Below are 22,955 nucleotides of genomic sequence, written 5' to 3'. Positions count from 1 at the left end.
ATCGGTTACATATGGATATAGTTAGTATGCCAAAGGTTCCTGGATGACATACTAAATTCGACAAAATACGAAGTACACATGCAGTGGACACTATTTCCGTGCAATTCATCAGCCACGGCCGTGGCTTCATTACTTTTCAGATTTAAAGAAAATGGTGGAAAATATGCAGCCGAAGTCCGACGAGAGGGCATACTAATTATGACACATGTTAAGAACATTTAAAAAAATGTAATAAAGTAAGTTACGTTACACATTATGTTGGCTGACAATTTGTTAGCTACGCTATCCTTAAGAACCGCATAGCATTACAGCAATATGTACCTGCATGTTAGCTAGTTACCTAACGTTAGTTGGCTACTAATACATCAAACTTGCCAGACAGTATATTAACTATCTGCTATCTAACTAACTACCCAACATTTATTGACTTGATTATTGACATCATTCTTAGCTAAGTGGTATAGTCATTGTCATGTCGGTATGAAGAGATTCGGGAAACAGACGCAGAAATGCATAATATTTTTTTTAGTTAAGGCCCAAATTACGGCGTGCCGTGTAAAGGCACGGGGACAAAGACCAAACAAACACGTAACAAAAACACCCAAACAAAAGAGGCAGGAGTACCTTGAAAAAAGAACACCTGGGACGAGACCCGTAATCATCTGTGCAATCCATAAGGGCACGAAAGCCCAAAACACACAGCACAGGTACTCACGCACCAACGGACATTGTAACAATAATCAGCAGCACCATGGTGAACAAAGGGCACATGTATACAAATAAACTCAGCAAAAAAACTAACGTCCCTTTTTCAGGACCTTGTCTTTCAAAGATAATTCGTAAAAATCCAAATAACTTCACAGATCTTCATTGTAAAGGGTTTAAACACTGTTTCTCATGCTTGTTCAATGAACCATGAACAATTACTGAACAGGCACCTGTGGAACGGTCGTTAAGACACTAACAGCTTACAGACGGTAGGCAATTAAGGTCAGTTATGAAAACTTAAGACACTAAAGAGGCCTTTCTACTGACTCTGAAAAACACCAAAGGAAAGATGCCCTGGGTCCCTGCTCATCTGCATGAACGTGCCTTAGGCATGCTGCAAGGAGGCATGAGGACTGCAGATGTGGCCAGGGCAATAAATTGCAATGTCCGTACTGTGAGACGCCTAAGACAGCACTACAGGGAGACAGGACGGACAGCTGATCATCATCGCAGTGGCAGACCACGTCCAACAACACCTGCACAGGATCGGTACATCCGAACATCACACCTGCGGGACAGGTACAGGATGGCAACAACAACTGCCCGAGTTACACCAGGAACGCACAATCCCTCCATCAGTGGTCAGACTGTCCGCAATAGGCTGAGAGAGGCTGGACTGAGGGCTTGTAGGCCTGTTGTAAGGCAGGTCCTCACCAGATATCACCGGCAACAACGTCGCCAATGGGTACAAGCCCACCGTCGCTGGACCAGACAGGACTGGCAGAAAGTGCTCTTCACTGACGAGTCGTGGTTTTGTCTCACCAGGGGTGATGGTCGGATTCGTGTTTATCGTCGAAGGAATGAGCGTTACACCGAGGCCTGTACTCTTGAGCGGGATCAATTTGGAGGTGGAGTGTCCGTCATGGTCTGGGGCGGTGTGTCACAGCATCATCGGACTGAGCTTGTTGTCATTGCAGGCAATCTCAACGCTGTGCGTTACAGGGAAGACATCCTCCTCCCTCATGTGGTACCCTTCCTGCAGGCTCATCCTGACATGACCCTCCAGCATGACAATGCCACCAGCCATACTGCTTGTTCTGTGCGTGATTTCCTGCAAGACAGGAATGTCAGTGTTCTGCCAAGGCCAGCGAGAGCCCGGATCTCAATCCCATTGAGCACGTGTGGGACCTGTTGGATTGGAGGGTGAGGGCTAGGGCCATTCCCCCCAGAAATGTCCAGGAACTTGCAGGTGCCTTGGTGGAAGAGTGGGGTAACATCTCATAGCAAGAACTGGCAAAACTGTTGCAGTCCATGAGGAGGAGATGCACTGCAGTACCTAATGCAGCTGGTAGCCACACCAGATATTGACTGTTTCTTTTGATTTTGACCCCCCTTTGTTCAGGGACACATTATTCAATTTCTGTTAGTCACATGTCTGTGGAACTTGTTCAGTTTATGCCTCTCAGTTGTTGAATCTTGTTATGTTCATACAAATACAAACACATGTTAAGTTTGCTGAAAATAAACAGTTGACTGTGAGAGGACATTTCTTTTGTTGCTGAGTTTACAATCAGTGGGAATAGGGGCCAGGTGTACGCAATGAACGTTCCAGAGGGATCCGTGACAGTACCTCCGCCTCACGATCACAGGAACCCAGTGCGGGACCCGATGCAGCTGCCGAAGTTGCGTCGTCGCCGGACGGGCCAGTTGCCACTGCTGAAGTTGCGGCCGCGTCGGACGGACCAGTAGCAGTGGCGTCGGATGGACCGGTTGTTGCGTCGTCAGACGGACCCGTTGTGGCGGCGTCAGACGGACCCGTTGTGGCGGCGTCACGATCACAGGAACCCAGTGCGGGACCCGATGCAGCTGTCGAAGTTGCGGCGGCACCGGACAGACCAGTCGCAGCGTCGTCGGACGGGCCATTCCAGTTGTCTCCCTCAATGGTCAATTATTCTGTCACATTGGTATGAAGAGATTCGGGAGACAGATGCAGGAATGCGTTATTGGGTTTTTTATTAAGCCCCAAATTACGGCGTGCTATGTAAAGGCACGGGACGAAGATCAAACAAACACGTATACAAAACACAGGGTTGAAACCCAAACAAAAGAGCGAGGAGTACCTTGAATAAATAACACCTGCACACAATGATTATCACACGGGACAAGACCCATAATCATCTGCGCAATCCACAAGGGCATGAAAGCCAAAACACACAGCACAGGTACTCACACGCACCAACGGACATTGTAACAATAATCAGCAGCACCATGGTGAACAAAGGGCACATATATACAAATACAGTCAGTGGGAATAGGGGCCAAGTGTGTGCAATGAAAGTTCCAGAGGGATCCGTGACAGTCGGGCGATTCAATGGCTATCTACTCTGATTTCAGAGCACTCTCTCGCAGAATAACTGCTGAATTTATGAACGCTCAACACCCGTTGAATATGGCCAGTGTCAGTAAATGTTGGCCAAAAAAATACATAATTTAAATGTTGCCTGCAGCACAGTTACAGTCACCAATGCTCTGGATAACATGAAAACAGCCTAACCAGCTTTGCTAGGGTGTGTAAAATGGTCAGAGTGAGGTGTTCTCTCATTTGTTTTTCTGGAAGTAGCTAGCCAACATTAGCCAGTTAGCTTGGGTGCTTGACTGCCGTTGAACGCTCAACTCTACTCCTCGGCCAGAGCATCCAGTGTGCGCTCCGAGAGCCAAACGCTCTGAATTTATGAACTGACAATCTGACAATGCTCTGGATTTACAAACACCCAGAGCGCACTCTGGCACTCCAGATTGAATTTACAAACACACCCGAAATCGTAAAATGTTTAGCTAGTCAAGCTAGCAAGAGGTTGCTTAACAACAGCATCACCTTCCAGTAGACAGGCTAAGCTCTAGTACACTCAACTGAAACGATACAGTTTGTTTCCAGTAAGAGTTTCATGGGGTTTCATTTGTGTATGGTACAATAGTTATCTTCTGTAGTTGATATGTTGTCTGTCTGTTGAACATATTTGTTGTTTATGAAGTCATCTCTGTTCCTTACTCAATCTCAGTCTGCCACGTAATCTGACAGAGCATTTTCTTAGGTTTCTCTGTGTGTGCTGCAGTAGATGTTAGAATAGTCTGGTGTACAGTATAATATGTTGTTGTAAAACCTTTAGGGTCCAGCTGTTAAGTGGGTAGATATACAGTACCAGTCAAAAGTTTGGAAAAACCTACTCATTCCATGGTTTTTCTTTATTTTGACGATTTTCTATATTGTGGAATAATAGTGAAGACATCAAAACTATGAAATAACACATATGGAATCATGTAGTAACCAAAGAAGTGTTAAACAAATCAAAATATATTTGAGATTCTTCAAAGTAGCCACCCTTTGCCTTGATGACAGCTTTGCACACGCTTGGCATTCTCTCAACCAACTTCATGAGGTAGTCACCTGGAATGCATTTCAATTAACATTTGTGCCCGGTTAAAAGTTAATTTGTGGAATTTCTTTCCTTCTTAATGTGTTTGAGCCAATCAGTTGTGTTGTGACAAGGTAGGGATGGTATATAGAAGATATACTTTTGACTGGTACTGTATACATGATTTTGTGCGTTGGTAGTGTTGAATTATTAATATTTTCACATTTCTCCGCACAACTGTTGCCATGGTATTCACCCTTCCTCAGGTGCCAGGGCATAGTCAAATAATATGAAAATTGCACATCATATTTTCTGAGTCGTCAGTACATTTTTCTTTTTAACATTCAATTTTCTACTTCATCAGCCTCATAGAAGCCTCCTAAAGACCCAGAATGGCAGAGAATTGGAGAGATGTTAACCCCCAATAATCCTCTAAGAGACGTTCCCAGTATTGGAGGATTATGATGTGTGTCCAACATACTGAAAATGTTAAAGTTTTTTGGTGTTAGGAAACTAAGCCCCAGTTAGCCCAGTTATTAATCGTTTTAACGAGGTCTGTCCTGACACACACACACACACACGCACACGCACACACGCACACCTCCTGATGAGGAGATATAATTATAATGGCATGTCTGCTCCATGCGAATGTGCGACATAAGTCACTGTGATCTAACATAGCATTCATGTACAGTGCATTCGGAAAGTATTCAAACCCCTTCCCTTTTTCCACAATTTGTTACGTTACAGCCTTATTCTTATTTTTTTCAACCTCTTCAATCTACACACAATACCCCATAATGACAAAGCGAAAAATGTTCCAATATTTATTACAAATAAAAAACAGATACCTTATTCACATAAGTATTCAGGCCCTTTGCTATGAGACTTGAAATTGAACTCAGGTGCATCCTGTTTCCATTGATCAACATTGAGATGTTTCTATAACTTGATTGGAGTCCACCTGTGGTAAATTCAATTGATTGGATATGATTTGGAAAGGCACACACCTGTCTATATAATATCCCACAGTTGACAGTGCATATCAGAGCAAAAAACCAAGCCATGAGGTCAAAGGAAGTATCTGTAGAGCTCCGAGACATGATTGTGTCCAGGCACAAATCTGGGGAAGGGTAGCAAAAACATTCTGCAGCATTGAAGGTCCCAAAGAACACTGGCCTCCATCATTCTTAAATGGAAGAAGTTTGGAACCACCAAGACTCTTCCTAGAGTTGTCCGCCCGGGCAAACTGAGCAATCGGGGGAGAAGGGCCTTGGTCAGGGATGTGACCAAAAACCAAATGGTCACTCTGAAAGAGCTCCAGAGTTCCTCTGTGGAGGTGGGAGAACCTTCCAGAAGGACAACCATCTCTGCAGCAAACCACCAATCAGGCCTTTACGATAGAGTGGTCAGACGGAAGCCACTCCTCAGTAAAAGGCACATGACAGCCCCTTTGGAGTTTGCCAAAAGGCACCTAAAGGACTTAGACCATGAGAAACAAGATTCTCTGGTCTGATGAAACCAAGATTTAATTATTTTGGCCCGAATGCCAAGCGTCACATCTGGAGGAAACCTGGCACCATCCCTATGGTGAAGCATGGTGGTGGCATTATCATCCTGTGGGGATGTTTTTCAGTGGCAGGGACTGGGAGACTAGTCAGGATAGAGGGAAAGATGAATGAAGCAAAGTACAGAGAGATCCTTGATGAAAACCTGCTCCAGAGTTCTCAGGACCTCAGACTGGGGGCGAAGGTTCACCTTCCAACAGGACAACGACCCTAAGCACACAGCCAAGAGAACGCAGGAGTGGCTTCGGGACAAGTCTCTGAATGTCCTTGAGTGGCCCAGCCAGAGCCCGGACTTGAACCTGATCGAACATCTCTGAAAATAGCTGTGCAGCGACGCACTCCATCCAATCTGACAGCTTGAGAGGATCTGCAGGGAACAATGGGAGAAACTCCCCAAATACAGGTGTGCAAGCTTGTAGCATCATATCCAGGAAGACTCAAGGCTGTAATCGCTGCCAAAGGTGTTAACAAAGTACTGAGTAAAGGGTATGAATACTTATGTAAATGTAATAGTACGTTTTTTATGTTTAATAAATGTGCAAAATTTTCTAAAAACTTGCTTTGTCATTATGGGGTATTGTGTGTAGATTGAGGGATTTAAAACCTTTTTTTTTTAGAATAGGGCTGTAATGTAACAAAATGTGGAAAAAGTTAAGCGGTCTGAATACTTTCAAAATGCACTGTATACTGTGCATTCACCTCATACTAACTTTTGTATTGTATTTACTTGTCGTCAAAGTCATCCTGATATAGAAGGGTTCCCTGGTGCTGTACCACGAGCTGCTTTCATGTTTGTGTAGCCAAACCGTTTGATCCCTCAATTCGCTTTTATGAATTTCAGATGTTGGTTTTGGTTCATGTTATGATACCTTTTTTGTGGGATCAATGCATTTTTCATCTATCTGCTCCCCAACAGATCTTGTATCCTTAGAGGCAATCTGAGCACTGTTTCAATCAGACAGTGACTGTGAACTGAAAAGCTATCTCTGGCTGTGGTGAAGCTGAACAGTAACCTGGATTTTACCAGATTACATGAGTGATTTACCCATCTTCCTCTCCATCACCTTTATGATACTATATATTTTTTATTATCATGGTACCTCTAAGTGGGCCATCAGACCCTCCTTAGCATCTTGAAAGAGTGCTACCTACAGTCAGTGCATTGCCAAAGATCCACTCAGCTCTCCAGTCTCTCTGAGGCACTGGCTGACTATAGATTAGAGTTCTAAAGGTCTCTCTAGTGCCAACTGGCTGTTTGTCTGTTACAAAGGAGGTTGGTGGCACCTTAATTGGGGAGGACGGGCTTGTGCCAATGGCTAGAGCTGAATAGGTGGAATGGTATCAAATACATCAAACACATGGTTTCCATGTGTTTAATGACGTTCCATTTGCTCTGTTCCAGCCATTATTATGAGCTGTCCTCCCCTCAGCAGTTCAGGTCCCATATGTAAAGGTCCAATCTACTAACAGACTCGGTTCATATACTTTTTATTTAATTTTTTACGTTCATTTATTTGGTAAATATTTTCTTAACTCTATTTCTGGAACTGCATTGTTGGTTAAGGGCTTGTAAGTAAGCATTGTATTCGGCGCATGTGACAAATAATATATGATTTGATTTGAATACTTATATAAATGTCATATTTCAGGTTTTTATTTGTAATTAATTAGCAAAAATGTCTAAAAAATAGTTTTTGCTTTGTCACTATGGGGTATTGTGTGTAGATTGAGGCGGAGGTAAGCGAAGGTAACCTGCCTAAATAACTACCGCCCCGAACAGGGTTGGAAGGTGAACCTTCGCCACAGTCTGAGGTCCTGAGCACTCTGGAGTAGGTTTTCGATCCTGACTAGTCTCCCAGTCCTTGCTGCTAAAAAACATCCCCACAGCATGATGCTGCCACCACAATGCTTCACCGTAGGGATGGTGCCAGGTTTCCTCCAGACATAAAGCTTGGCATTCAGGTCAAAGAGTTCAATCTTGGTTTCATCAGACCAGAGAATCCTGTTTCTCATGGTCTAAGAGTCTTTAGGTGCCTTGACAGCTCCAAGCGGGCTGTCATGTGCCTTTTACTGAGGAGTGGCTTCCGTCTGGCCACTCTTTCAGAGTGACCATTGGGTTCAAGCGGAGCCTTGTCTGGCAGCGAAACAGTTCATTCAGACTAATTTACTGCCTTTTAAAAAAAACAGCTGATATGGCTGACTTGCTTAAACAAATGTGGATTCTAATGACAATTGAGATGTACAAACTATGGTATAAGGGGACGACAAGCGGATAAGAGGCAATCTGTAATTTAGATTAAGACATTAATGAGCAAGCTAGGACGGACGTAGTCAATATAACTATTTGTTTAGCACTTTTGAAATGTACAGCGACAGAATTCAGAGCATTGGCCGTTCTTACAGTGTTTTTCCTGTACACCAAGTCAGAACCGTAGGATAAATAAAGGGGGCATATAAGCAGACAATGAAAGCTCTTACACAATTCAATGATTACATTTCTTTAAAACAGGTTATAGGCTACATGTGCACCACCAAGTCAGAACAGTAGGCAAAATTAAAAGGGGTAAATAGACCAAATTATTAGAGTGAGGCACATGGGCTACTCACATCTTACTACACAACATACACTTAGTATTACTTTCTTAGCTACAGTATACATATCTCCCTGGCATATTACATCATTTATTCAGCAGCATACAATACATTTTCTACTCACCTTGTTGTGCTGTGCTTACTTGAACAAGAAGGTGGCGTGACGGTCCTTCGTGGGCAAATTTGGTCCTCAAAGTCTGGCATTCTCTGCATTTATGGAGCTTTCAAAACGACTGGGAACTCGGAAAAAAACAAGGTTGAATCATGATGACGTCATTGATCTTCAGGTTGTAGCTCTCGAAAGATGCAGGATTTACAATTCTGAGTTGGATGACCGTTCAAAACATATTTTCACAGTCAAAGCTCGTTTATTTCCAACTTCCCAGTTGTCTTGAACTCACTGAAGTCAAGTTTTCACAGTTCCGAGTTAACAGTTGTTTTGGGCGCGGCACAAATCATGCTTCATTGACAGAAAAGCCAATGTTGAATGTTTTTCATTTTAAACTTAGAAAAGAGCCCCTTAATCCCAGATTTGGGACCACACAGCCACTCCACTGAATAACAGGCTAGTGATTGCTTTGCAATGTTTGCAGTTAGCCACTGTCACTGATTACTTCCAAACCCCTCATTGTTGAATTTGCAATTTCCAACTTGTTGTGTAATGTTTATCCAATGGTCGATGAGCACCAATACATTTTATCTATAATTTCTCTTCATTATTTCTCTTCATATGACAAGGATTAAAAAGGATTTGCCAGTAGATTGTCCTCTTGATTCATGACGATTACTGCTAGGTAAGATTTTGAAAGTATGATGTTGACATGATCAGTCCAATCAAAGCTACTGTACATATAACGTGATTTGACTCATTTTATCTGTGGCCAATGACCTTGAGCCTTCTTTGATGGGCACGTCTAATGTAACTCTATGTCAGCACCCAATGGGCTAGAATTTTCTAGCTCTACCCTTAGACTTGGCGATGACATAGTGTCCCCATGAGTGACAGAACACAGCCAATAATGGCGCAACACTTCTGTATTTTCTGCTGGCTTGCCCCACCACCACAGAAAGCACTGAACTAGGCTGAAACACCTGCATTCTGGAGCTGTTTTACTCAAGAAAACAAAAAAGAGACCATGTTTGTATGTGGCTTTATTAACTCAATGATATACATCTTTTTTATATTGTTTGCAAACTGATACGTGACACATATTAATGCCAAAATAACATGCAAAACAGGCAAGCCCCCAATTTTCTTTTACATTTGCTCCACCTACCCTGAATGACGGGTCGCCACTGGGTCCAACTCATAAACGAAATGCAAATCTGATATGGACAGTGTTCTTGTATAACAGTCTATATGTGGCTTATAGGAAAGAGGTGAAATCGAATTATTCGTTTAAACCGTGTGGAGATACAGAATTAAATGTATATATCCACATGGCTTCTCTTTGGAGTAATTTGGTGTCATAGTCGTCACCTCTACGTGGTGGATGAACTGTTTCGATCCCGACGCAACGTAATTCATTAATAGAATGTTGTTCTATAAAGTGTCTCGCAACTGGCGAGGTGATTTCTTGACGTCTAATAGTGGATTTATGTTCTCCAAGACGTACTTTCAATAAAAAATAGTATTACAAGAACACTGTAACATATACATACATATACATTTAGTAGTGCAAGTTATACATTGCTTTATCTCATAGGTCCTAGAAGTCGGAGGGCATACAAGTGGTACAAGATCTACAGGGAAACATTTTATGAAGGCCTCTTTTCTCTCTCTGACCACATCTGATTTGACCAATATTTTTATAGAACTCTTGATCGTTTATTGTTGAATAAAGGTGGATTCTGGAAATCAGAATTTAAAGAGGAGTCTCATGACAATACACTTGATGCCATTACCGCTATCATTGAAAGTAAGTATATCGTTTACAGAAAACGGTTTCTTCTGTTTTTGTTGGGATTTATTAAGTAACTGGCTTCTGTTCAAGCTTTTAACTTGGTTTTGAGCTTTATCAAGCCAGGTATCGGGGTATGCTCTCGAGCGAAAACGCTCACGGAGAGAATTTGATTGTTTGTCATATTCTTCCTCTGTGTCATAGATGCGACGCAGTCTATGAAGTTGACTGGTAAACCTCTTTTTAGGGGAAGAGGGCGATAACTATCAACATTATATTTTTATCTGTACGTTTTCTGTAAGCTGTAGTACTTAGAGATTGTCCCTTTTTTGTAACAAGTACATCTAAGAAATGTATAGAGTTAATGTTATTTTACATAGTGAAGGAAATTGATTGTACTCTAGAGTTAATGTAAGTAATACATTATTTTTATTTAATTTCAGAACCCGTCCAGATCATAAAGCATACGACCCTGTTGAGGAATAGGCACTACATATTACATTTTAATCATTTAGCAGACGCTCTTATCCAGAGCGACTTACAGTAGTGAATACATTTCATGCATTTTTTTTGTTGTTGTACTGGCCTCCCTTGAGAATCGAACCCACTACCCTGGTTTTGCACACACCATGCTGGCGTTGCAAACACCATGCTCTACCAACTGAGCCACAGGGAAGCTAAACTGCCCAAACTGCTCACCCATAAAATGTGTAGAGTGAGGCGAGCTATGTTGGGTGAGGGTAATGTAGGCTGCTATGAAGCTCAAGTGGTTTGAAGTAATCTGGTCAGCAAGTGTGTGTACATTCTTGTTATTATGTTGTAGGTGTGCTTTGATGGTCTGATACAGCAGTATAGTATATCAGATGGTGTGCAGAAAAATATCAATCAAATGAATAACTGTCTCATCCAGTATTAAATGACATAGACATCTGTCCCACTAGATTACTCTGATTAGACCCCTGATCGCCCTTTCTACCACCCCCGGCTTGGCATTACTCTGAATGTGGAGAGAGCTTTTCACTGATGGTGCTGTTACGGAACATGACTCCTCTGTGAGAAAGCATGAATCAACATCAGCCAAGTAAGCAGAAGGCTTCGAAATGGGCTATTACGTCGGTGTTCAAGTGTTCTATTATTCGTGTCCAGTTGGAAAGGGGTGGTGCGTTTCACATCAGCACTATTACGGTAGGGGTATAGGGATATTACAGTACCTACGGAAGGCAAGTTGTGCGCTACGGTTCAGTTTTCCCCTCTACAGCTGTCGCTGGCATCATGCAGGTGGAATCTGCGTTTCGACGCGTGGCTTGTAGGGTTTAGGTCCAGCTCTCTGTTGTGTATTTCATGCATAGGCCTACACTAGCCTAATCTAGAAAGGACTATTCCGTATTGAGAAGCAAAACCACTCGTTTGGACTCGAGGGAAATGTAGACTATTCTTTCATAGGCTTCTGCGACTGTTTTTTTTTCTGAGGAAGATTCACATTATATGAATGCACCTCCACGGAGAGCCAGTGGACTTCATCGCGATAACCCTTCAGTGCGAATTTAACATAATACAGACCAGTGACTGTGTATTTATTTCAGCTGATGAGCGCATCATCTCAATAGATTGTAACAGCGCATTAACTTCACAGCATCGACGGTGTTTGCAATGGTATTAGGCTATTTTCTACATCCATGACCTCAACAGGACCATAGTATAATAGTGTTTCTCAATGTTCTGCCTGTTGATAAAACTAAAAGGACCTAGTGCATTATTTAACCTATTATCTCTCTGGCGCACCGATTGGAGAGGAGTTGCGTAGGATGCCAGACATTGCAATTAGAGGTTGCTGTTATTGCAGTTTGACAGACAAGGATATCCAAGAATCACAGAGGACGTAGTGTGCTTTGGTCTTGACAAAGAACGGAACAGTATGGATGAGAGCACAGCTGCCAACGAGTCTATTCCAGATTTAAACGATTTGGAGGTGAAAATCGGATGGAAGACACCTGAGGGTTTGCTCAAGTGCATGCGGGAAGAGGCGTCCACCCACCGAGATGTCAAGTTGAATTCACTGGAGACCAAAGACCGAGACATCACGGGCAGGAAGAGTCTGGATGAGAAGATTCGAAAATTAAAAGTTGATATGGTAAGGTCTTAATTGGGGCAGTGACTTTTGTTGGCCTTACCATTAGTTATTCACATTTAATTTAATTTTGTTAGAAAGATTATGAGCAGTCGTACAACATTTGCTCTGCTTTTGACATTTAATGTTATAAAGATTCCCTAATAACTCAGAATGATGTTGTTGGTGGTCATTAAGCCTACAGTGAACAGAATATGTATTTAATGTTGATCCTAGTCCTATATCCTCTTCCTGAATATAAGGCATCCACCCAATCAATAATTCAGCTGCTCTTCACCATGATAACAGCGGCAGGTGGCTGAGGTTGCTAAAGATTCATTATTGTCAACAGGTCATAATTGGTGTTTTCAGAGACTAATAATTAGCCTAGGGATGGATTACTATTGTATTATATAATGCGAAAGAACTGGTAGGCTATTTCATTTACAATCTAACTGTTCATTTATCCTATTAAACCAAGTTTATTGCAGGCCAGCCATCTTTCATTGATAGGCGACATTCCGAGCTTATCATAACAGACGTCATCATACTTCTCCCCTTGGTGCAAAAACAGGACTTCAGCAGAGAAGCTCCGGGTGTGTGTTGTTTTTCCCTTGTGCACAGATGTCTTGCATTCCTATGGCAAAGACAGGCGCTTGCGGCAGCTGTGTTGGTGACGGCGCAATGTATGTCGTATTGGAATGATTGTACACAAACAGCACATTGTGGATGCGTGTGTCCTCCTAGAAACCGAAACAAGTCTCATTTGGCGCATTTGTTTGGTTTGAAAATAACGACCCACAGGTTTTGTTTGTAGGCCTACCACTGCTGCACTTCCCTGCGGTGTCATTCTGTCATCTGCACTCTGACTTGCCAGAGAATAACAACAGACTACCCCAAAGACTCTGGCAAAGAAACCTGCATAAAATTACATATGGTGTTGTAGGATACAGTATGTAGTCCATGTTGCCCATAACAACTCAATATATTATGTTAATCCAAACTTTCTTGCTTTGCCAGTAGAATTTAGTCGATAGCCTATACCCAGAGGGAATACCACTACCAGCCATTTGGGTGATGATGTTTTACAGTGCTGACATTGTGGACCACTAGTGAGTGGTTTGAACAAACTAAACAGCAAAGGTTTTAAGGTTAGGGGACATCAAGAGGGTCATAAATCTTTGTGCGGCCAGTGTCACATAACGACCCCATGATTTGCTTGCAGCCATCCCCATTCATCAGCCCTGCTGAGCCAGAGGATGCAGAGAGAGCCCTGGTCAAAAGTAGTGCACTATGTAGGGAGTAGGGTACCATTTGGGACGCATACAGAGGCTCCAGTGATTAAGAGCTACCTCATAGTCAGAGTGATCTTCCCACTGCCAGACAGCATACATAGTGCTGCTATGTGTTGGGCCCATATCTCATCTCTCTGAGTGGTGCTGGGTAGCAGGAGAACAGAGGGGTACTGAACTTTGCACTCTCATCACTATTCTGCTTTCACAAAATAGGCTACACACATGCGCGTACACACACCACTGGTGTAACACAGTTTCTCTGGGCCCCCGCAAGGTCGAATCCCCCCCCCCCCCCCCAAAAAAAAACCAAAAACAAACATCTAATGCGTCAGCCAGACAGCCACTCACAAAGTATAGACTACCGGTCGCAGTCCATGTTGTTGAAATTGCAACATGTCTATGCTGCTGCCTATCAAATCAATGATGCCAGGGCATGTAGTCTATAGCTTTGCTTTAGCTAATGGATATATTTTTTATTGGTAGGCCTATTTGGGCATCCATTTCTCATGTTAAGCCTAACATTTCACTAACCTATACACGGTGTCGCCTGGCTGGCGGCAATAATGTAATTACTTGTTCAGTAATTAAAGTTGGATATTCAAACATTGCAGATAGTAAAAGAAAAATGTAGATGCAACCGCATACTAATCAGCTACCAATAGATTTTTTTAGACTATACAACTGTCCTGTATAGCCTACCTGAACCTGCATGACATGAGCCATCCTCGCAATCTGCACTGAGTATATCCCCCCTCTCCTTTGCCATCAGAACGGCCTAAATTCGTCGGGCCATGGACTTTACAAGTTGTTGAAAGCTATCCACAGGGATGCTGGCCCATGTTGACCAATGCGTCTCAATTGTGGGTTTCCTTTGGGTGATGGACCATTCTTGATTCACATGGGAAACTGTTGAGCGTGAACTCAGCAGCATTGTACATCTTGACACAAACCAATGCGCCTGGCACCATACCCCGTTCAAAGGCACTTAAATGGTTTGTCTTGCCCATTCACCCTCTGAATGGCACACACATACACAATTCATGTCTCAATTGTCCCAAGGCTTAAAAATCATTCTTTAACCTGTCTCCTCCCATTCATCTACACTGATTGGAGTGGACATCAATAAGGGATCATCGCTTTCACTTGGATTCAACTGGTCAGTCTAAGTCATGGAAAGACCCTCCAAGAACTGTTGTCCACTAAAGATCAAATAAAATTGTATTAGTAACATGCGCCGAATACAACAGGTGTAGACCTCACAGTGAAATGCTTTCTTACGAGCCCCAAACCAACAATTTTGTTTAAAAAAATACAGATAAGAATAATAAACAAAAGTAACAAGTAATTAAAGAGCAGCAGTAAAATAACAATAGCGAGACTATATACATGGGGGTACTGGTACATAGTCAATGTGTGGGGGCACCGGTTAGTTGAGGTAATATGTACATGAAGGTAGAGTTATTAAAGTGACTATGCATAGATGATAACAACAGAGAGTAGCAGCTGTGTAAAAGAAGAGGGGGGGCAATACAAATAGTCTTTGTAGCCATTTGATTAGGTGTTCAGGAGTCTTATGGCTTGGGGGTAGAAGCTGTTTAGAAGCCTCTTGGACCTAGACTTGGCGCTCCGGTACCGCTTGCCATGCGGTAAAGGAGAGAACAGTCTATGACTAGGGTGGCTGTAGTCTTTGACAATTTTTAGGGCCTTCCTCTGACACCGCCTGGTATAGAGGTCTTGGATTAGAGGTCGACCGATTATGATTTTTCAACACCGATACCGATTATTGGCGGCCCAAAAAAGCCGCTGCCGATTAATCGGCCGATTATTTTAATTTTTTTGTAATAATGACAATTACAACAATACTGAATGAACACTTATTTTAACTTAATATAATACATCAATAAAATCAATTTAGCCTCAAATAAATAATGAAACATGTTCAATTTGGTTTAAATAATGCAAAACAAAGTGTTGGAGAAGAAAGTAAAAGTGCAATATGTGCCATGTAAGAAAGCTAATGTTTAAGTGCCTTGCTCAGAACATGGGAACATATGAAAGCTAGTGGTTCCTTTTAACATGAGTCTTCAATATTCCCAGGTAAGAAGTTTTAGGTTGTAGTTATTATAGGAATTTTAGGACTATTTTTCTCTATAAGATTTGTATTTCATATACCTTTGACTATTGGATGTTCTTATAAGCACTTTAGTATTGCCAGTGTAACAGTATAGCATCCGTCCCTCTCCTCGCTCCTACCTGGGCTCAAACCAGGAACACATCGACAACAGCCACCCTCAAAGCAGCGTTACCCATGCAGAGGAAGGGAAACAACTACTCCAAGTCTCAGAGCGAGTGACGTTTGAAACGCTATTAGCGCGCACCCGGCTAACTAGCTAACCATTTCACATCGGTTAAACCAGCCTAAACTTGGGAGTTGATAGGCTTGAAGGGGTGGAACGTTCCAACAGGAATCTGTTCCAAAAAACGTAAAGTAAAAGGTTGCCAACCAACAACGCGTACAAAGTAGCAACGCATACAAACCTAGCTAACTAGCTGCCGAATAGGCATCAACTCACCACGTAGCTTATTCTTAATGTTTGTCCATAGGCAAACAGACATGTGAGGACAGACATTTTTCGTAATAAACGTGATGAGTGAAAAACGGAATGAAATAGACCACTCCCTACCCGGTATCTTATTCTGCCGCTATACAACTTTGTATGCGTTGTTTTTTGGAAACCTTGTTATTTACGAAGTTTTTGGAATAGATTCCTGTTGGAACGTTCCACAAATTATACCCACCCAGGTTGAAGTCATAAACAGCGCAATGCTTGAAGCACAGCGAAGGGCTGTTTGAATGAATGAGCCTGCTGCTGCCTACCACCGCTCAGTCAGACTGCTCAATCAAATCATAGACTTAATTATAATACAATAAACACACAGAAATATGAGCCTTAGGTCATTAATATGGTCGAATCCGGAACTATCATCTCGAAAACAAAAGTTTTTTTCTTTCAGTGACATATGGAACCGTTCCGTATTTTATCTAGCGGGTGACTAAGTCTAAATATTCCTGTTAGGCATTGATGTTTATGGTTAGGTACATTGGTGCAACGACAGTACATTTTTTGCAAATGCGCTTGTTAAATCAACACCCGTTTGTCGAAGTAGGCTGTGATTCAATGAAAATTAACAGGCACCGCATCGATTATATGCAACGCAGGACACGTTAGATAAACTAGTAATATCATCAACCATGTGTAGTTAACTAGTGATTATGTTAAGATTGATAGTTTTTTATAAGTTTAATGCTAGCTAGCAACTTACCTTTGCTTCTTGCTGCCCTCGCGTAACAGGTAGTCAGCCTGTTAATCCTTGTGGAGTGCAATGTAAGGCAGGTAGTTAGAGCGTTGGACTGGTAACCGAAGGTGGCAAACACGAATCCCCCCTGAACAAGGCAGTTAACCCCCGTTTCTAGGCCGTCATTGTAAATAAGAATGTGTTCTTAATCTGACTTGCCTAGTTAAATAAAGGTGTAAAAAAAAAATAATAATAATAAAAATTTAAAAAATCGGCAAATCGGTGAACCAAAAATACCGATTACAGATTGTTATGAAAACTTGAAATCGGCCCCAATTAATCAGACATTCAGATTAATCGGTCAACCTCTATCTTGGATGGCAGGAAACTTGGCCCCAGTGATGTACTGGGCCGTTCGCTCTACCCTCTGTAGTGCCTTGCAGTCGGAGGCCGAGCAGTTGCCATACCAGGCAGTGAGGCAACCAGTCAGGATGCTCTCGATGTTGCAGCTGTAGAACCTTTTTGAGGATCTGAGGACACATGCCAAATCTTTTCAGTCTCCTGAGGGGGAATAGGTTTTGTTGTGCCCTCTTCACAACTGTCTTGGTGTGCTTGAACCATGTTAGTTTGTTGGTGATGTGGACACCAAGGAACTTGAAGCTTTCAACCTGCTCCACTGCAGCCCCATCGATGAGAATGGGGGCGTGCTTGGTCCTCTTTTTCCTGTAGTCCACAATCATCTCCTTTGTCTTGATCACGTTGAGGGAGAGGTTTTTGTCCTGGCACCACACGGCCAGGTCTCTGACCTCCTCCCTATAGGCTGTCTCATTGTTGTTGGTGATCAGGCCTACCACCGTTGTGTCGCTTGCAAACTTAATGATGGTGTTGGAGTTGTGCCTGGCCGTGCAGTCATGAGTGAACAGGGAGTACAGGAGGGAACTGAGCACACACCCCTGAGGGGCCCCTGTGTTGAGGATCAGAGTGGCGGATGTGTTGTTACCTACAATTACCACCTGGGGGCGGCCCGTCAGGAAGTCCAGGATCCAGTTGCAGAGGGAGGTGTTTAGTTCCAGGGCCCTTAGCTTATCGATGAGCTTTGAGGACACTATGGTGTTGAACACTGAGTTGTAGTCAATTAATAGCATTCTCACGTAGGTGTTCCTTTTTTCCAGGTGGGAAAGGGCAGTGTGGAGTGCAATAGAGATTGCATCATCTGTGGATCTGTTGGGGCGGTATGCAAATTGGAGTGGGTCTAGGGTTTCTGGGATAATGGTGTTGATGTGAGCCATGACCAGCCTTTCGAAGCACTTCATGGCTACAGACGGTAGTCGTTTAGGCAGGTTACTTTAGTGTTCTTGGGCACAGGCACTATGGTGGTCTGCTTGAAACATGTTGGTATTACAGACTCGGACAGGGAGAGGTTGAAAATGTCAGTGAAGACACTTGCCAGTTGGTCAGCGCATGCTCGCAGTACACGTCCTGGTAATCCGTCTCGCCCTGCGGCCTTGTGAATGTTAACCTATTTGAAGGTCTTACTCACATTGGCTGCAGAGAGTGTGATCACATGGTCTTCCAGGACAGCTGGTGCTCTCATGCATGTTTCAGTGTTATTTGTATCGAAGCGAGCATAGCAGTAGTTTAGCTCGTCTGGTAGGCTCGTATCACTGGACAGCTCTCGGCGGTGCTTCCCTTTGTAGTCTGTAATGGTTTGCAAGCCCTGCCACATCCGACGAGTGTCAGAGCCGGTGTAGTACGATTCAATCTTATTCCTGTATTGATGCTCTGCCTGTTTGATTGTTCGGAGGGCATAGCGAGATTTCTTATAAGCTTCTGGGTTAGAGTCCCGCTCCTTGAAAGGTGCAGCTCTAGCCTTTAGCTCAATGCGGATGTTGCCTGTAATCCATGGCTTCTGGTTGGGGTATGTACGTATGGTTACTGTGGGGATGACGTCATCGATGCACTCATTGATGAAGCCAATGACTGATGTGGTGTACCCCTCAATGCCATGGGAGGAATCCCGGAACATATTCCAGTCTGTGCTAGCAAAACAGTCCTGTAGCTTAGCATCTGCTTCATCTGATCACGTCTTTTATAGATCTAGTCACTGGTGCTTCCTGCTTTAATTTTTGCTTGTAAACAGGAATTAGGAGGATAGAATTATGGTCAGATTTGCCAAATGGAGGGCGAGTGAGAGCTTTGTATGAGTCTCTGTGTGTCGGTACCGTGTGAATGTGCGGGGGTACAGGTTAGTGGAGGTAATTTGTACATGTAGGTAGGGGTAAAGTGACTATGCATAGATAATAAACAGCAAGTAGCAGCTGTGTAAAAACAAAGGGGGAGGTGGGTGTCAATGTAAAAATCAATGACAGGCGCATGGCCCCCAGAGCTCTAGGGCCCCCGCATTGAGGCACCTTCTAACTAGCAGAGGTGTCCTTTGTCGCCACTTCTCACCTTTGCTCCTGCCCGCTACTCACTCACTCACTCACTCACTCACTCACTCACTCATAGGGCTTTTTTGTTGCTTTTTCCCATCTGGCCTATTTAAAGTTTTATGCATCTGGCCTGTTTCAAGCTTAATGCATCTGGCCTGTTTCAAGCTTCATGCATCTGGCCTGTTTCAAGCTTCATGCATCTGGTCTGTTTCAAATTTCATGTATCTGGCCTGTGTATCATTGATCCAGACACAAATGGTTTTGTTGGGACAGACTTTGACACACTGCAATGTGTAGACAGGCAGAGACACAGATCATACTCAGTCTGGTCTTAGTCGGCTCAGTGTCATGCTGGCTGAATACTGTCTGACTACTTTCCCTCAAGAAGTCCCCAGCTGCTGTCAAATCTCAGACATTTCTTCACGGGTCTCAACAGCTTTACTGAGTTAGTGGGGTGGCAGGTAGCCTAGTGGTTAGAGTGTTGGACTAGTAACGTAAAGGTTGCAAGATCGAATCCCCAAGGTAAAAATCTGTTGTTCTGCCCCTGATCAAGGCCGTTAATCCATTGTTCATAGGCCGTCATTGAAAATAAGAATTTGTTCTTAACTGACTTGCCTAGTTAAATAAAGGTAGAAAGAAAAAGGATGCTCTGTCCTCAAAGACATGCTGCCACCTTCCTGTCATGGACTAAGACACACAGACGAGCCTCGTTGTATCAGATAGCTTCTATTATCAGTCTGGAGCTCAACTGTAATAAAATAAAAACACTTCTTTAGACTGTTATGTCCACATATAGGCTACAGTCTGCCACCTGTATCTATGTGTGTGTCCTATAAAAAGGAAAAGTCTTAAGAATGTGAATGCTGCACAGTGTTGTTGGAGCCCAGTGCATGACTCACCCCCTACCTCTCCCTGACTGCTGCTGTGCTGCACAGATGGAAGTCACAGGGGAGACATGTGCAGGCAGATAGAACAGGACAAGAGGGTTGTGTAAAAGAAAAGAATGAGATGGAGAGATGGCGGGAAGACAGACAAACAGAAGAAGCCAGAGTATGGAGTGTTTAGATGTAAGAGAGTCAGTATACTGTATATTGAGTGGGTGCAAGTCTGTGGAGACTGACTAGTACTTTTCCATGAATCTTTGGGACAAAGAGAGAGGGAGAGAAAGAGATAGAAAGAGTGGAAGGGAGTATGCAAACAGATGGAACAGTGGGAGGGCTGTGGAGAGAGGTCACCCTTCTGCTGTCTCTGAAAGGGATCTTACTAGATGGGGAGAAAGAGAGGGGGAGAGAGAGGGGGGAGAGATGGGGAGATGGAGGATGCTCAGGGATGTGTTCACTTAACTCTGTTTGCAGAAGGCAGACAATAGATAGGGAAGGTGAAAGATAACAGACAAGAGAGACAACCGTGTGTGTGTGTGGGGGGGGGGGGGTCTGTTTCATCCCTGTTTCCAGTGTGATATTGTCAGACTGGTCTCAGCGTGGGAATCTGTCTTTTGTTCACTGGTGTGTAGGACAGCTATGTGTACATTCACACTAATCATAACACTGTGCATGTGTATGCGTGCACGTGTATGCGTGGATCTGTGCATGCGTATAGGTTTCTGCATGGTGAAATGGCACATCAAGCCTGAAAATCATATTTTCCCCTTGAGTAGTATCAAGTGATAGCCTGTTCATTTTGTGATGAAGGCTGAGGAGACTAGTGCTTAAGATGCTACACACACACACACAGAGAGAGTGCTGTATATACTGTGTGAGCTCAACTGAGCGTGGCATGGTGTATGCGATGCAAGCCGGAGAAAGGAAAATTAGCTCTCCAGAATCCTGTGAATTAGCCGGGAGCTGTCTGGCCTGGCGCCTCCACCGGGAAACCGGAATCCTTTTGACTGTGAAAATGGCTCTACCACCTTCAAGGCTCCCAAGGCTATGACTCCCCCCCCCCCCCCCCCCCACCCCCCACACACACTTTAGGACATGCCTACAGGCAGACTGGCATTGGGACTGGCACATAAAATAAATGGCATGCAGACAACATGTAGATAGGCACACAAGCAAAAATGTAGCCTAGCCAGAGATTTGCAGAAAGATGGGTGTGTATCTTCTTTTCTGTCGTCTGTACCAATATGTAATTAAAAACAAAAAAATAACTGTTTTAAGTGAGAAGTAGGCATTGGTCTGAAGCCAAAAAATAAAGGAAATTCAAATGGGCACCACAAAGCCTATGCTCTACCAAGATTTTCCAGCACACAGCTTTGACCTACTACGGTCCCATGTGGCTCAGTTGGTAGAGCATGGTGTTTGCATGGTGTTTGCAACGCCAGGGTTGTGGGTTCGATTCCCACGGGGGACCAGTACGGAGAAAAAAATGTATGAAATGTATGCATTCACTACTGTAAGTCGCTCTGGATAAGAACATTTGCTAAAATGACTTAAATGTAATGTATGTTGGTCTGTTGTACTTCAAACAATGTGTATGCAGGTTGCTTAGGATTCAAACTTTCTCAAACAGCCTAATTCATACACTTAGAGCAGGTGCTCCCACAATATTGTGATTTGTACCACATACAAGTTAAAGTATTGTATTCTTCACACACTAATCCCATTACCTTTTCAAGCTTTTTTTAATTGTATGAAAGCATGCTTTGCTTTTATACTTACAAGACCATAATGCTTGATTGAGTGAGCTGTTTTTTTCTTGTCGTAATATGGTGCTGCCTGTATTTCCTTAAACCTTTATTTTAGCAATACATGTCATTGAGAAGAACATATATTTCAGAATATCTTTTTGGTCAGTAAGTGCCCAACATAACAACAGGTGGTGGTGTGTTGGACACAGTCACTCATATATACAGTTGAAGTCGGAAGTTTACATACACTTAGGTTGGTGTCATTAAAACTCGTTTTTCAACCACTACACAAATTTCTTGTTAACAAACTATAGTTTTGGCATGTCGGTGAGGACATCTACTTTGTGCATGACACAAGTCATTTTTCCAACAACTGTTTACAGACAAGTGAAATAATCTATCATTCACTGTATCACAATTCCAGTGGGTCAGGAGTTTACATACACTAAGTTGACTGTGCCTTCAAACAGCTTGGAAAATTCCAGAAAATTATGTCAATGCTTTAGAAGCTTCTGATAGGCTAATTGACATAATTTGAGTCAGTTGGAGGTGTACCTGTGGATGTATTTCAAGGCCGACCTTCAAACTCAGTGCCTCTTTGCTTGACATCATGGGAAAATCAAAAGAAATCAGCCAAGACCTCAAAAAAAGTATGCGAGTATAAACACCATAGGACCACGCAGCCGTCATACCGCTCAGGAAGGAGACGCGTTCTGTCTCCTAGAGATGAACATAATTTGGTGCGAAAAGTGCAAATCAATCCCAGAACAACAGCAAACGAGTCCTATATCGATATATCCTGAAAGGCCGCTCAGCAAGGAAGAAGCCACTGCTCCAAAACCGCCATAAAAAGCCAGACTACGGTTTGCAACTGCACATGGGGACAAAGATTGTACTTTTTGGAGAAATGTCCTCTGGTCTGATGAAACAGAAATAGAACTGTTTGGCCATAATGACCATCATTATGTTTGGAGGAAAAGGGGGAGCGTTGCAGGCCGAAGAATACCATCCCA

At 43.2% G+C, this 22,955-nt stretch overlaps 1 protein-coding gene across 2 annotated transcripts in view; it reads left to right on the top strand.

The window, feature by feature from the left end:
* Positions 1-9,983: 9,983 nt before the first annotated feature.
* The window catches only part of LOC115158708 (leucine rich adaptor protein 1), a 34,235-nt gene continuing 21,263 nt past the window's right edge, over positions 9,984-22,955 (top strand). The window contains exon 1 of one of the 2 annotated variants that reach the window (XM_029707935.1): positions 9,984-10,200. In XM_029707935.1, coding sequence (XP_029563795.1) covers positions 10,162-10,200 — 39 coding nt within the window. In that variant the 5' untranslated portion in view covers positions 9,984-10,161. Of the gene's footprint in view, positions 10,201-11,154; positions 12,314-22,955 lie in introns of those variants that run through there. The other variant, XM_029707934.1, reaches the window with a different exon arrangement.

The sequence above is a fragment of the Salmo trutta genome, chromosome 22 (genome assembly GCF_901001165.1).
Source record: "Salmo trutta chromosome 22, fSalTru1.1, whole genome shotgun sequence".
Classification (NCBI taxonomy): Eukaryota; Metazoa; Chordata; class Actinopteri; order Salmoniformes; family Salmonidae; genus Salmo; species Salmo trutta.
Note: the sequence above shows the minus strand (reverse complement) of the source record. Positions and strands in the feature narration are given on the sequence as shown.